General features: G+C 37.3%; 1 protein-coding gene across 2 annotated transcripts in view; it reads right to left on the reverse strand.

The window, feature by feature from the left end:
- Positions 1–5,965: 5,965 nt before the first annotated feature.
- The window catches only part of LOC124722026 (high affinity copper uptake protein 1), a 161,537-nt gene continuing 154,246 nt past the window's right edge, over positions 5,966–13,256 (reverse strand). For both annotated transcript variants that reach the window (XM_047247210.1, XM_047247209.1), the window contains one exon: positions 5,966–6,581. In XM_047247210.1, coding sequence (XP_047103166.1) covers positions 6,380–6,581 — 202 coding nt within the window. In that variant the 3' untranslated portion in view covers positions 5,966–6,379. The remainder of the gene's footprint in view (positions 6,582–13,256) is intronic.

Genomic DNA, 13,256 nt, shown 5'->3' on the forward strand with positions numbered 1-13,256 from the left:
TCACTATATAACTCACATAATCATAACAAAATTTTAAAAAAGCAAGTACATGCATACAATAATATGTTACAATGAAAGGCACTGAGTTGTGTGAGGTCAGTATGGCTAAAGCACCAAATGGGGCTGGCCCCACAGCACAAGGCGGTTGAAGGAATGGGAATGGACAGTGTGTGTCAATCAGTGAGTATTTAAGGTACACTGTGGTCATGGTCTTCATTACCACATATCCCAGAGACAACATTTGGTTGACTTCACCTGTGGAGGAATCATCGGGAAACTGGAAGAAGGATGAAGTGTGATGGGGGTAGCCCATGAGTTTGGTACTGGCCACAGCACTGTTTCACATACATGGGGAGCATTCAAAACCACAGGCACTGCTCCCTGAAGGAGAAATGGTGGTCAACCGAGGTCAACTACAGCAGCAGATGACTGCTACGTTGTGCAACTGGCAAGATGGGATCCAAAGTCAAACAATGGGTGCAATTTCAGCCATGTTTAAAAGGGCTGCAAGGCATGCAATCTCACTCTCCATAATAGCATGGTAACTGCATGGGGCTGGTCTCTTTGCCTGATGAGAAGTGCTTTGTGTTTTGTTGACACCTGCATGTCAGCAACACCATTTGCAATAGTACCTAGAGCACAGGGACTAAACCAACAATGAGGAAGGTCACATGCTCTTCTCAAATGAGAGCAGATTCACTCTTACTTGTGATTCTGGATGAAGCCTCATATGGCGAGAGGTGGGAACACACAATGCACCCAGGAACATTATTTAACATGATAAATTTAATGGTCCAGGTGTTAGGGTGTTCGGAGGCATAATGTCAGATGGGTATACTGACCTCAAAATCTTTGAAAAAGTTACACCTGCCAGTCAGTTTTATTGTGACACCCATGTGTGTGTTTTCAGGGGTGCATTCAGTCCTGAATCAACTTTTATGGATGAAAATGTGCAGTTACATTGGACAACCCAAGTGGAGGAGCTCTTGGAACAAGAAGATATTTGCCAAATAGACTGGCCAGCCCTTTCCCCCAACTTAAATCCCATCACACACACATGGAATGTGTTGGAGAGACGCAATGCATCATATACACATACAATGACCACCCAGCAGTTGTCAACCATGCTAGTGAAGGAATGGAATTCCTACAAGAGCTCCTTGCCAAACTTGTGGCCAGCATGAGAGCACACTTCAGAACATGCAGTGCCACCTGTGGTGATCACACAACCTATTAAGAATGATTTCCCACCTTTTGTAATATCCAGAAGCCATCATAAACAGGGGACTTCAATGTAATTATGGTCTTTGAATGAAAGTGTCATTTATTTCATCTCATCGTGTATTTCTTTCAGTTACCTTCTGTACTATACTGTAACACTTCTTTCTATATATAGTCCAAGTTTCATTGAGCTATGCTACATGGGTGTGACGTATCATCTGAAAGTTACTTTTGCCCATAAGTTTTTCACACCAGTGTATTATTAACCACTAACCACAGAAGGGAGTAACTTTTTAGGGACGGCAGAGTTAGATGCTTTCACAATGGCCTATGCAAAATTCACAAACTTTCAATGAATCAGGATAAGAATGTTCTTTGTAAATGCACAGAGTTTCCCCAAATATGATACTGTAGGAAATAACACAGTGTCAGTAAACAAGATCTCATATTTCAATATGTGTGACCGGAAATTATTCTTGTAGTGAATATAGAAAACATTCCATTTATGCAGAAGATACTGAATCATGCAAGTCTACAAAATTTTTTTGTCTTATTCCAGCACTAAGCATTTAAAATATTCAGTATCACTGATTATTTGATAATCCTTTAATAACAACATTTTGCTTTTTATAAGAGTTCTGCATCAGAAACTATACGCAATATGCTTTGTTGCAGCTGATCAAAAATCTGTCCTCCATACACCTTTTTTTACATCATTCACAATGATACTTGTGTCTTCTTAAAAAAGAAGTAGTTTGAAATCGTCTATCATTTGTAGTGTCAGATCATATTAAGAAAAGTAGTGGACCTAGAACAGAATCCTGTGGCATCATCCACTTTAGAACAACACATATGTATTCAAGATGTTCTGTGTTTAATGACAGTGGAGAACAAACTTGTTTCTTACTTGCTAGATGACATGAACTTTTGCTACTAATTCCAAGCTGTAACCTGTGCAAAAGTAGAGCATGATCTGCCAATTGATTCATTTTGTTAAATCAAAACTATAAATACTGTTTTCAACTTATCATTTACTTTCATAAAAGAATAAATTGTGTTTTAAGTTTATGCTCCCTTCACAAATTCAGACCCCTATGTTTGATAACAAATTATATGTACTGAGGTGTATTACTACTCTCTTGTACAATGCCTTCCTGCAAATCTTCAAAATAGTAAGGACACTGATCTGTAACTATCTACAATATCCTTGTCTCCTTTTCCCTAAACAGGATTCACTACTGAACGTTTTAATCCACCTAGAAACTGACTGTATGTTACAGACACAATGTACATGTGCTTCAAAACAACACTAATGTATGGTGCACTGGTATTCACAAACTTACTTGATATTTCATGATATCCATATGAGTGATTACTCATCAGTGATTAAATAATTGAGTATATTTCCTGCTTGTTTGCTGGCCGGAGTGGCCGAGCGGTTCTAGGCACTGCAGTCTGGAACCGTGTGACCGCTACAGTCGTAGGTTCAAATCCTGCCTCTGGCATGGATGTGTGTGATGTCCTTAGGTTAGTTAGGTTTAAGTAGTTCTAGGGGACTGATGACCTCAGCAGTTAAGTCCCATAGCACTCAGAGCCATTTAAACCATTTTGAACCTGCTTGCTTGTTTTTTGTGCTGCATATGACACAGTTGTCTTGGGACACCAGTTTCTTAAAAGGTCTGCATACTTGCCTAAATCAATAAACTACATTAATTTCCCAACTATTGACTGGAAGACATTATTAAATATTATTCACATTTCATTTCAGGTGAATTAATTATAGTTTCATTGTTCCACACAAGACGCTGAACATTCACATTGTGGCCTGAGACTTCATTCACAACTGACCACTCAGTTTTAGTTTTGTTCTGAGAGCTAGCTATTTTCTTGTTGCAATAAATTATTTTAGTCTATCTGTAGACGTCATTGAGTGCTTTGCAGTATCGACTGTACTAAAATTGTGTAACTGGTTGTGGCTGCCATTCAAAATTTGATAAGGTCCCGTTTCCTCCTACATAATATTCTAATGCCTTTCGTTATCCAGATGGCTGCTTACTGGTACTGATTTTCTCCTTTCAGTTTTTAATGGAAAGAGCTACCAAAGAAACTGGTAATGATTTGTAGAAATTTATTGTATCTTTCATTCAGGTTGTCTGTATTGTAGACTATTTGATAAGTGTGCACTTCCACATTACCTCTAAACATCTTCACGGCAAATGGGCCACTGTCTCTTTTGTATAATACCACTGGATATTTCTCTGCATTAATTACTTAATATGTCTAATTGTGCATAATGATCTCATAAGAAATTACTAATTTTTCTCACAGTGTGTGCCTCTAGTAGAGAATGATCTAGTAAGACATTTATGATAATGATGACGTTTCACTGTAGTGTGTTTTGAAAGAACACTACCAGTATCCGGTTGTAAGACTTTAGTACATCCATTTATATTTTTTTTCTCTGGAAACAAGGACTGATGTTAGCACAGTGTCAAGACTTGACACTGTAGCCAACTATAATTAAATTGTTTTTCCTTGAAATTTCTAGCACTCCTGCACAAAGTCAAACATTTGTTGTGTAAAATGTTTTGTTATGTCAATACTTTTTAGTGAATCATAACATTTGGTATAAATTGTCACCCCTGTCTGCAAATAACTCCCCAAATAGAAATCAGGTAAGATATAACCTTCAAAATGGAAGTTTTAGTATTTTTTCTCTACATAAATGATGCTCTGAATTAAAAATATGTTGCAATCAAGATCTATAAGCCATTCTTTATCTTTACCTCCAATTTCTACTATCTTTTGATGAAAGAAGCTTAGTTAGACTTCTGATCTGCATCACCTATTAACTGAACTAATTTCTGTCAAGAAGGGAGCCTTTCTCAAGCTGGGATACTGCTAGACTGACTTCAAATTAGAAAAGTTATAGCCCGTCTACAAGCTATCAACAAAATTTAGCCTAAAAATTTAATTGTCTACCCCTTTCCAATCTCATTTAGATGCAGGTTATGTGTAGTGTAGCCTTATCTGTGGATACTCCAAACCAGCACCATGAAAACTGGTGCCTTGTCAGTAGTTATCTTAGCTCTGTCAAGTCCCATATTAACTTAACTTACAGCTATGTCATGATGGGGGTGATGACGATGGTGAAGCTCGAACAGCTGTACAAGATGAAAATTAATGGTTTGAGTCTGAGCAGAAATCCTGTTCTAGGTATTACCTGTATTATGATCCCATTTCCGACTAAAACTCTTCCCTCTGCCATTATCACTACCTGATCCTCTTCCATAAGTACAGGTAAAGCTGTCATTGATTTGAAGGTTGGTGAAAACCACAGTGGTTAACTGCACATGAGAGGTGGTACACCATTGCCATCTACTGGCCTTTGAACTAACATATCCACCCTGTTACCTGGTTATTGGTTGTTCTGCTGTATAATGTAGACTCCAAACCATGGTGTAATTCATCATTGTTCACATCAGTAAACATTGTCAGATATGTAAGAAGTAATAAGCAGAATTCTAGGACTGATGAGGGATCAAACATGTGTTCTATGGATCCATAGTCTGGTAGTTTACCACTGAACCATCGACCTGCACCTCTTAACAAAGTCCTTAGAAAATACCCCTACCTGTACTGTCACCTTACTGTGCCCTGTGATTGGCTTTATAATGTTGGTATCTTGGTACTTCCTACTTAATATCTCCTGCAACTGTAGGCCTACAGCTCATCCATAGCTACTAATGGCAGAATCTCCCTCTTCTTAACTTTACTATCCAATTTAGGCTTCCTAACAATTATGGAAGTTTGCTACATTTTTCCAACTTCTGTAACTGCTGAGGCCTCTCTCTTCTGCATTCTGACAGCTAGCTAACGTATTGTTAACATCTTTCCTTGGTAGTGGAATTGTTAATGAACAAATACAGACTGGGTCTAGTTAATTAATAATGATTAATATGTGAACTGGCTAGTCTTCAGAACCGTTCCATGACCAAACAATAGAATTTTATGACCTACACAAGAAAGCTGCAAACACTGATTCAGCCATGCTGTGCTGGTATGAATCTAGTATACTATAGTCAAATTTTATTGAAAATTGTTATGTGAAACAAACAGTCACAAGTAAATAAAATCCTATACCGCTAAGAGTCATCTTAATGATTTGTGCAGAAGTGTTTGCAGTAATATTTGTGACGCAGAATCCCAAAGTATGGTTTGCTCATAATGGAAGACAGATCATTTCTTCTCACAATTGGAAGGAACAAGCTGATAAGCCATGGTCTTTTGCAAGAAAACAACACTACATTTTTTTAAAAATCTACCTTGATAAGCTGTTTACAGATTGAAAGGCCATAATCGTCAGACAATATCATTGAAAAGATAAAACACTAAAAAAACCACTGACAATGATTATTTGCTGGAGCATTTGCTTTTCATTTCAGTTCTTTTGCAAAACACTACAACTAACTACAAGGGTTGTTCCAAGTGAGGTGGCACAGTGGTGTAATACTAGAAATGTATTCAGGATGACAGTGGTTCAAATCCCTGTCCATCCATTCTGGTTTAGATTTTCCATGATTTCACTAAATCACTTTAGGTAAATGCTGGGGTGAGTCCTTTGAAAGAACACAATTAAATTTATTGCTTATGCTTCCAGTAATCCAAGCTGGTGGTCCATCTCTAATGACATTTTCATTGGCGGGATGTTCAAACTTGATCTTTCTTCTTACAAGGATTGTAATAAAACAACAAAATATGCTTTATTAAATTGTCAAAAATAAAAAATAGTAATTTTTAACATTTCAGTACACTTAGTTATTATAAAACTGTGCTAAAAAATTCACAATACACTAAGTACCATTGACTGCACTTAAGTAAATTTTGTTGTTACACAATACCATTTCAGAAGAGAAACTGAATAAACTTTAAGTTTCTGTCATTAGTAAAATTCTGAACCTGGTGTTTCACGTTTTCTCCATATTACAAATTACTATTGACTGCAAATGCACAATTTCTTATGAAAATATGACACTCTGCATGGAATACATTCAAAAACGAATAAAATCTCAATTTTTTTCTTTGAAACATGATAACTAGTGATTTAATACTTTGCTTCCAGCAATCCATTATATTATACTACAAAGGCAGGAAGTTTTTAATGACAGTGTTCAGTAACATCAACAATGACAGACTTCTTCCAGCCAAATAAGAAATAACCAAGAGCTGCCCCAATGACAACACCCAAGCACAGCCATACATTATATGTCATAAATATTAACATGAGGAAGTAACTCAGTACAACCTGTACTATGTGAAGGAATGTCTGAAAGAAGTGCATCGAGCTGAACATATTACGCCTGAAACATTAAAATATTTAACCATGAGAAAGCCAAGTTTGTAATAATTCAGTTAAATTTAACTAAAAAGTAAAAGCACATTAATATCTTATTTTGATATGGTCAGACAAAACAACGTGATTTAAAAAACAAAGAGTCTTTCTGCCTATGTTCATAAAAAAAGAAAAAAGGATATAGTTAACATAAAATGTTTGCCCATATAGTAGCTACAAATTTTATTTACATACAGCATGTGAGATCTCATACTGAAGATAAAAATTATGTAAACTAGAAAATGTTCAAGTGATGTGCTTTGCAACAAAGTTTTAAACTATGTAAAGCCTTCTTCACTCTCTATAAGGCTGACAGATTGACAGTGAATCTTCAAAAATTCTAGCCACTCACTCATGCTGGTGAAATGCCAGGAAAAGAATGAAAAGTGCACATGAAAGTCCCAATGATTTCAAAGTCTTGAATGGTTTTCCTTAATTTATTTCTTACACCAAGGAATTAATGTTCCAACAGTGCTAGGTTATAACTTCTACAATCACACAAGCAGGCTGCATATGACTATTAGGAGACAATCTTCAATTAATACGGTTGGAAATACACATTTGTTACTCATTTTTCCATAATGCAAATTAGCTGGACATATGCCAAATCCACCAATTCAAAATGAATAGTATCATGCAGACATGCCATGCACCATTATTCCATGATAACATTTTAAAGTTAAAGGGTATGAATGAGAAACTTATCACATTTGGTTCTGACTACCACTCAAACATAACACTGTAGGAAGTCCACATGCAGATTTTATATGGTTTGCAACTGTTAGTATAAATCACAGCTTCACCAGGAATGGGGCATTGTGTAGAAATGTAAGCAAACAAAATTAAAACTGTATCCAGGTGTATGAGTATCAAGTTAATGATTTTTCTGCCATAATTTTGTGGACACCATTTTACTTTGCAAGTATGAGAAGTAATCTGGATTTCACCCTATACATAACAAGTTTATTTCTGTGAGTAAATAGTCACAAGCCAGGAACAATTTTCTGCTTGACTCAAAGAGAACAAAGGAAAATAGGAGCACTAATGTTAGTGGTGGATAAGGAAAGGGGAATAGGAGGAGGAGGAGGAGGCGAAAAAGGAAGATGGTGACGGGGGGGGGGGGGGGGGGGGGGTTGAGGAGAGGAAGAATAATTCATGCTGTATCTCTGCCAGACATGGTACACAGCGTTGTCTTTAGAGGGCACCTCACACCAGGCAGTAACAGCGTGGTGCCTCACATACAATATGGTCAGTTGCCACCTAGGTGGTGCTCATACTGGGAACTACTTTATGCTTCTGCACAAGACATTCAAATAGGCCATTCATCTGCATGTAGTTACATCTGCCACAGGAGAGAATGCTGAAACCTGGAACTATTTGGTGCACCCACTGCTGAAACATGGAGCTATTTTATGCATCCACCAAATAGTTCACAGGATGACAATCACATGCTAAGCACATGACTTACATGGCCGCATGCTGACACTTTACCACTTATCACCCACTTCCAGTACTACTTCTGTACTACAATTGCTTACAAGTTATCTGCAGTACCTACCAGTTCCAGGCATTTGACAATTTGTGCCGAGTGTCAAACATAAGTAAAAGTGGTATAATTCAAAGTGTTTACTTATTGAGGAACAGAACTTAAACTTTCTACTGCAGTCCAATCTGAATTTTAGTTAGTCTTCATCTACAGTGTTAGGTTAGCTTAGGTGTGGAACTTTACATCAGCACCATACCTGTACTGTAAGCCAAAGCTGAGTACAGTAATACCCTGACTTACCCTACCCCATTTTACGCAGATTTGGAGTTGCGCAATTTGTCCTCAAAGCTCTTTTACTCCACCCACAGAGTGTTTGGCTTATGACAGGTTCAGATGTGTGTTGTGTGGAACCATTTATCCATTGATAGATTCTATGTCATCCAAATGAAGCAGAACTGATTCATTTGAATCAAACAAGAAAATAAAAGCATTACCTTTGTACTGTAAACTTAATGTTATCAATGAATTTGATGCAAAAATTAAAATTTATGAATTGGCAAAGAAGTTATCTATCAGAATCAATAATCAGAACGATTATAAAAGGTAAAGAAAAAAATCCTCAAAGCTGTGAAATATGCTCACTCTTTGAATTCATGTACCATCCATAAATTTTATGGTATTATCACTCAGATGAAAACAAGTGTGATAGTCAAGTAAAAGTGAAAAATTGTTTTATTGATTAGAACCAGGCATCTCTCAAGCTAAAATGATTTTTGAAACACTAAGAGAAAAAGCTGGGGAGGTGACCAGAGATGAAATGTTTAAAGCTAGTAAAGGTTAGTTTAGCCAGTTCAGAAGTCAGGCAGCATGCACTACTAAAGAGACTGCACTGCTCTTTCTGAGGAAACTCACGGTAATGATAGAAGTTGTGGTTAGGCTTTAGCACCCAAGCCATATTCAACATAGATGAGACTAGTCTGTTCTGGAAGAAGATGCCCAAAAGGGCTTTTATCATGTGTAAAGAGAACATCTTTACAGGTTTTAAAGTCACCAAAGATCAATTGAGAGTGATGGTTGGTGCAAATGCAATTAAAACCTCTCTTAGTTTATCACTCAGAAAATCGAAGAGCTTTAAAAAATACTTCTAAAGCTGGGTTGTAAGTCGAGAACCAAAGCTTGGGTGAAAGTTTCCCTTTCTGAGAATTGGTTTGGTCATCACATCATACCTGAAGTCAAAAGTTGTTGCCAGTTACAACAAATCTCATTTAAAGTGATGCTATTAACTGACAACATACTAGGTCATCCTCCTGTTACTCTAATTCCAGCCCACACGTGGAAGTTGTATTTTTGCTGCAAAATACAACCAGCTTGCTTCAACTGATGGACCAAGGAACATTAAAACATTTAAAGCTTACTACATGAGGCAATCATTTGTGCATCTACATGAAACTATTAGAAAAAACAACAATCTCTCTGTTACAGACTACTGGTAGCAATTCGAGGTTTTAGATGCCATGAGAATTATTGGACAATCTTTGAATGAAACACAACAAAAAAATTTAAATAGCATCTGGAAAAACTCTGTCCATTTCTTTTCAATACAGAAATCCAACCAAGCAAGGTGGTGCAGTGGTTAGCACACTGGACTCGCATTCGGGAGGATGACCATTCAATCCCATGTCTGGCCATCCTGATTTAGGTTTTCTATGATTTCCCTAAATCGATCCAGGCAAATGCTGGGATGGTTCCTTTGAAAGGGTATGGCCACCTTCCTTCCCCATCCTTCCCTAATCCGATGAGACCGATGACCTTGTTGTTTGGTCTCTTCCCCCATACAACCCAACCCAACCCAACCCAACCCAACCCAACAAAAATCTAGTTGGAATCAGCACCAGATCGTAATCAAATTGATAATGTGACTGAAGAAGAAGTTGATCTTTCTCAGCAATTAAATTTAAAGGTGGATGACAATGTTCAAGAACTACTGGATTCGCATAACCAGGAGCTGACAATTGATGAGCTTTATAGAAATGTGTGAGCATTAGCAAAACATTGAACAATCTGATTATTTAGACTAATTTGAATCAGAAGATCAAATGTTGGTTGCAAACTTGACAGAAGACTTCATTTTATTTCAAAAAGGATTACATATTTTAGGAAAAATAGACTACAATGAAATGCACATTTCTGCAAAAAATGGGGAATAAAAAGTTTATTAGTGTGCTACGAAGAAATTTTGTAGCAGAAGAAAAAATTTTGACTTGTAGAAGGCTTCATGAAATCCAACAGTGTCATCTGACATCACAATAACTTTGGTTTATATTGTTGCAATGTTAATAAAATAAAGAACCCTCTACAAAAAAAAAAAAAAAAGGTTCAAATGGCTCTGAGCACTATGGGACTTAACATCTGAGGTCACCAGTCCCAAACCCTCTACAGTTGTCAGTAATTTCTTATTTATTGCATGACTGCTTCCGAAGTCTAAAGCTTCATCTGCAGGTGTCACAAAATAATTATGGAAACATAAATGTATGGAGGTTGGGCCAATCAGTCAGGAGGAGGGGGGGGGGGGGGGGGGGGGTCACATCCACATCAAACAAATGCATGGGAGCATTCCCATTCATTTAATATGGGTGGGATCCCATGACTGACTAGCCTGACCATCACACATTTATGTTTCCATAATTATTTGGTGGCACCTGAAGATGAAGCTTTCAGCTTTGAAAGCAGTCGTGCAATCTGATTAAATATTGTTGCAATACATAATACTGTCCTGTAATATAATTTGTTGTATTTTTTACTTTTTATTCAACTTTTTCTTCTAAATTACATTATTTTCTTTAGTATCTGGTTCTAACTGAACATAATTGGAATGTGTTTATATTCAAAATTAGACCCTGACTTCGTGAATTCAACTCACATAATAGATGGGACCAAGCGATAACTGTAAGGCTGGAGTATTACTGTATATGTTCATGTACCTTACTACAATAAATGATTGTTATTGCTTGTAATGTGTTGCCTATACCTGGGCCGGTGAAACATGTCATTTGACAGCTCATGTGTAGTCGGCTATCCTGTGATTGCGAGGTTGCAATAGCTGCCACCGCACAAGCCCACAACTCTGAAGTATGTTTTGTAAATGTAAGCTACAATCAACGTTTATACGTAAGTGCAACAACATACGTTTTTCTAACAATGGAGAGGATGATGATAGAGACTAAGTGTTTGATAGTATATGAAACCAGGAAATAAAAACATCCAAAGTTAATGACATTATCAATGAAAAGTCATTCCCAATTGTTACCATAATAGCTGCATGTAAAACGTCATACAACAATGTAAACCTAAGCATACCAAAGAACACACAATCCACACTCAAAGAAATAAGTCAAAACATGCATAGCCTCCGATTGCAGAGAGAGAGAGAGAGAGAGAGAGAGAGAGAGAGAGAGAGAGAGAATTAATTCTGTATACTTTTACACTCACTAATTTAAGATGTCAATGGAGCAATTCCATTCCGTTCTTCACTATCATCGGAATCGGTGCCAAAACCATTATCTTTGTCATCATCATCATCATCATCATCATCATCAAGAGAAGTCATTAATTGTTCATTTTCATTTATAATGCCGTCTATAGCCTGTGCTTTTCTTAAGAGTTTAGCAACATGATCTACTTTCTTCCTCCACGAGGTAGCGCCTATCGTAGCAAGACCTTCACATAGCAGTCTTTCCACTTCTGTTATAGTGGAAGTCGTGTTATTGCTCCTAATGTACACCTTTACTACACTCCAAAACCAATTCAGTTGGATTAAAATGGCAGTGATAAGGCAGTAGTCTAATTACCAAATGACACTGTTTGCTTGCAATTTCATCTACAATGTATTTAAGGGTCACAGGCTTATTTTGTTTTATGAGCGAGTATAACAACAGCTTTGTTATGCTTATGTCTGCAGCAATGTTTCTCGCCTGTAACCACTGAACCATAGTTTCTTTATGGTCACTAATGGTGGGAGTTTTATCTAAAATCATGGAATGGTACAGTGCATTGTCCATCACAAACACTGTCAGAACACTAAACTGGAGCAACAAATTTTTAAACCACTGTAGAAACCGTGGGTGATCCATATCCTCATGATAGTCACTGGTTTTTCTCAACTGAAAAACTAATAGTCCTTTAGGCACAAAGCTGTTCGAAGATCCTGCATGTGCCACAATTAATTGGGATTCTCTTCCTGTTGGCTGATGACTGCTGCTATTTGGTGTATCATCTGTCCAGCATTTCTCAGCTGATTCTCCAGCATTGACTCAGGTTTCATCTAACTATATGACCAAGTGTATGTCCTTGCCTACAATTTTATCTAAGAAAATAGTATGAACTGCAACAACATGTGCTTCTTCAGGTAACAGTTTTTGTCCATCTGACTTTTTAAAACAGAAGCCCCTACTTCTTAATACCATCTTAAGTGACGTATTCCCCCCCTGAGAAAAGTTCACTTTTTTTAAGGAAATTAGCAACTTAACTACTTTCCTTCTATAGTATTCATATATATGCCGATGAATTGCATCGGATTGGAAAGAATCAATCTCTGTAACAGGACAAGGCTGCTTTTTTTTTTCTTTCCTGGAGTACTTAAAACCACAATGTTTCTCCCACAGCGGCTTTCTTCCACACTGTTTACTTCAGTGTCTTGTAAGTCTTGTAGTAGTACCCCTTTCCTTATAACTGTTCTTTGACTTAGTCCCAGAGTTTCTGTAGTACACTCTAAAACTATCAACAGGAATCGATGCATGCCAATGAACAGAAACAAATACTTTTTTGTGCTCATAAAACTCATGCGTCCTCCATAGCAATTCCAAAGCCTGACTATTTAATGGCACTCCACGGTGCAACGGATTGTACCTTGGTGAACGACATCATTTTGGTGACAAAAACTGTAGTCAAGGCGGTAACACAACACAGCACAACAGCAGGAGTTCACGCACTAACATACAATGTTCACGCAGAAGCCGGCAACATGATAGCATTGATGCCAGAACTGGCTTTTATTCAGTGTTGTAATTGGTCCAGAAGATGCAGCGCCTTGCGTTCCTCACTTGTTTGTCAATTATATTGCCAACTTTTGGGTACTTGGGGGAGTGACCTTGAAGTGAC

Source organism: Schistocerca piceifrons, chromosome X (assembly GCF_021461385.2).
Source record: "Schistocerca piceifrons isolate TAMUIC-IGC-003096 chromosome X, iqSchPice1.1, whole genome shotgun sequence".
In the NCBI taxonomy this organism is placed as follows: domain Eukaryota; kingdom Metazoa; phylum Arthropoda; class Insecta; order Orthoptera; family Acrididae; genus Schistocerca; species Schistocerca piceifrons.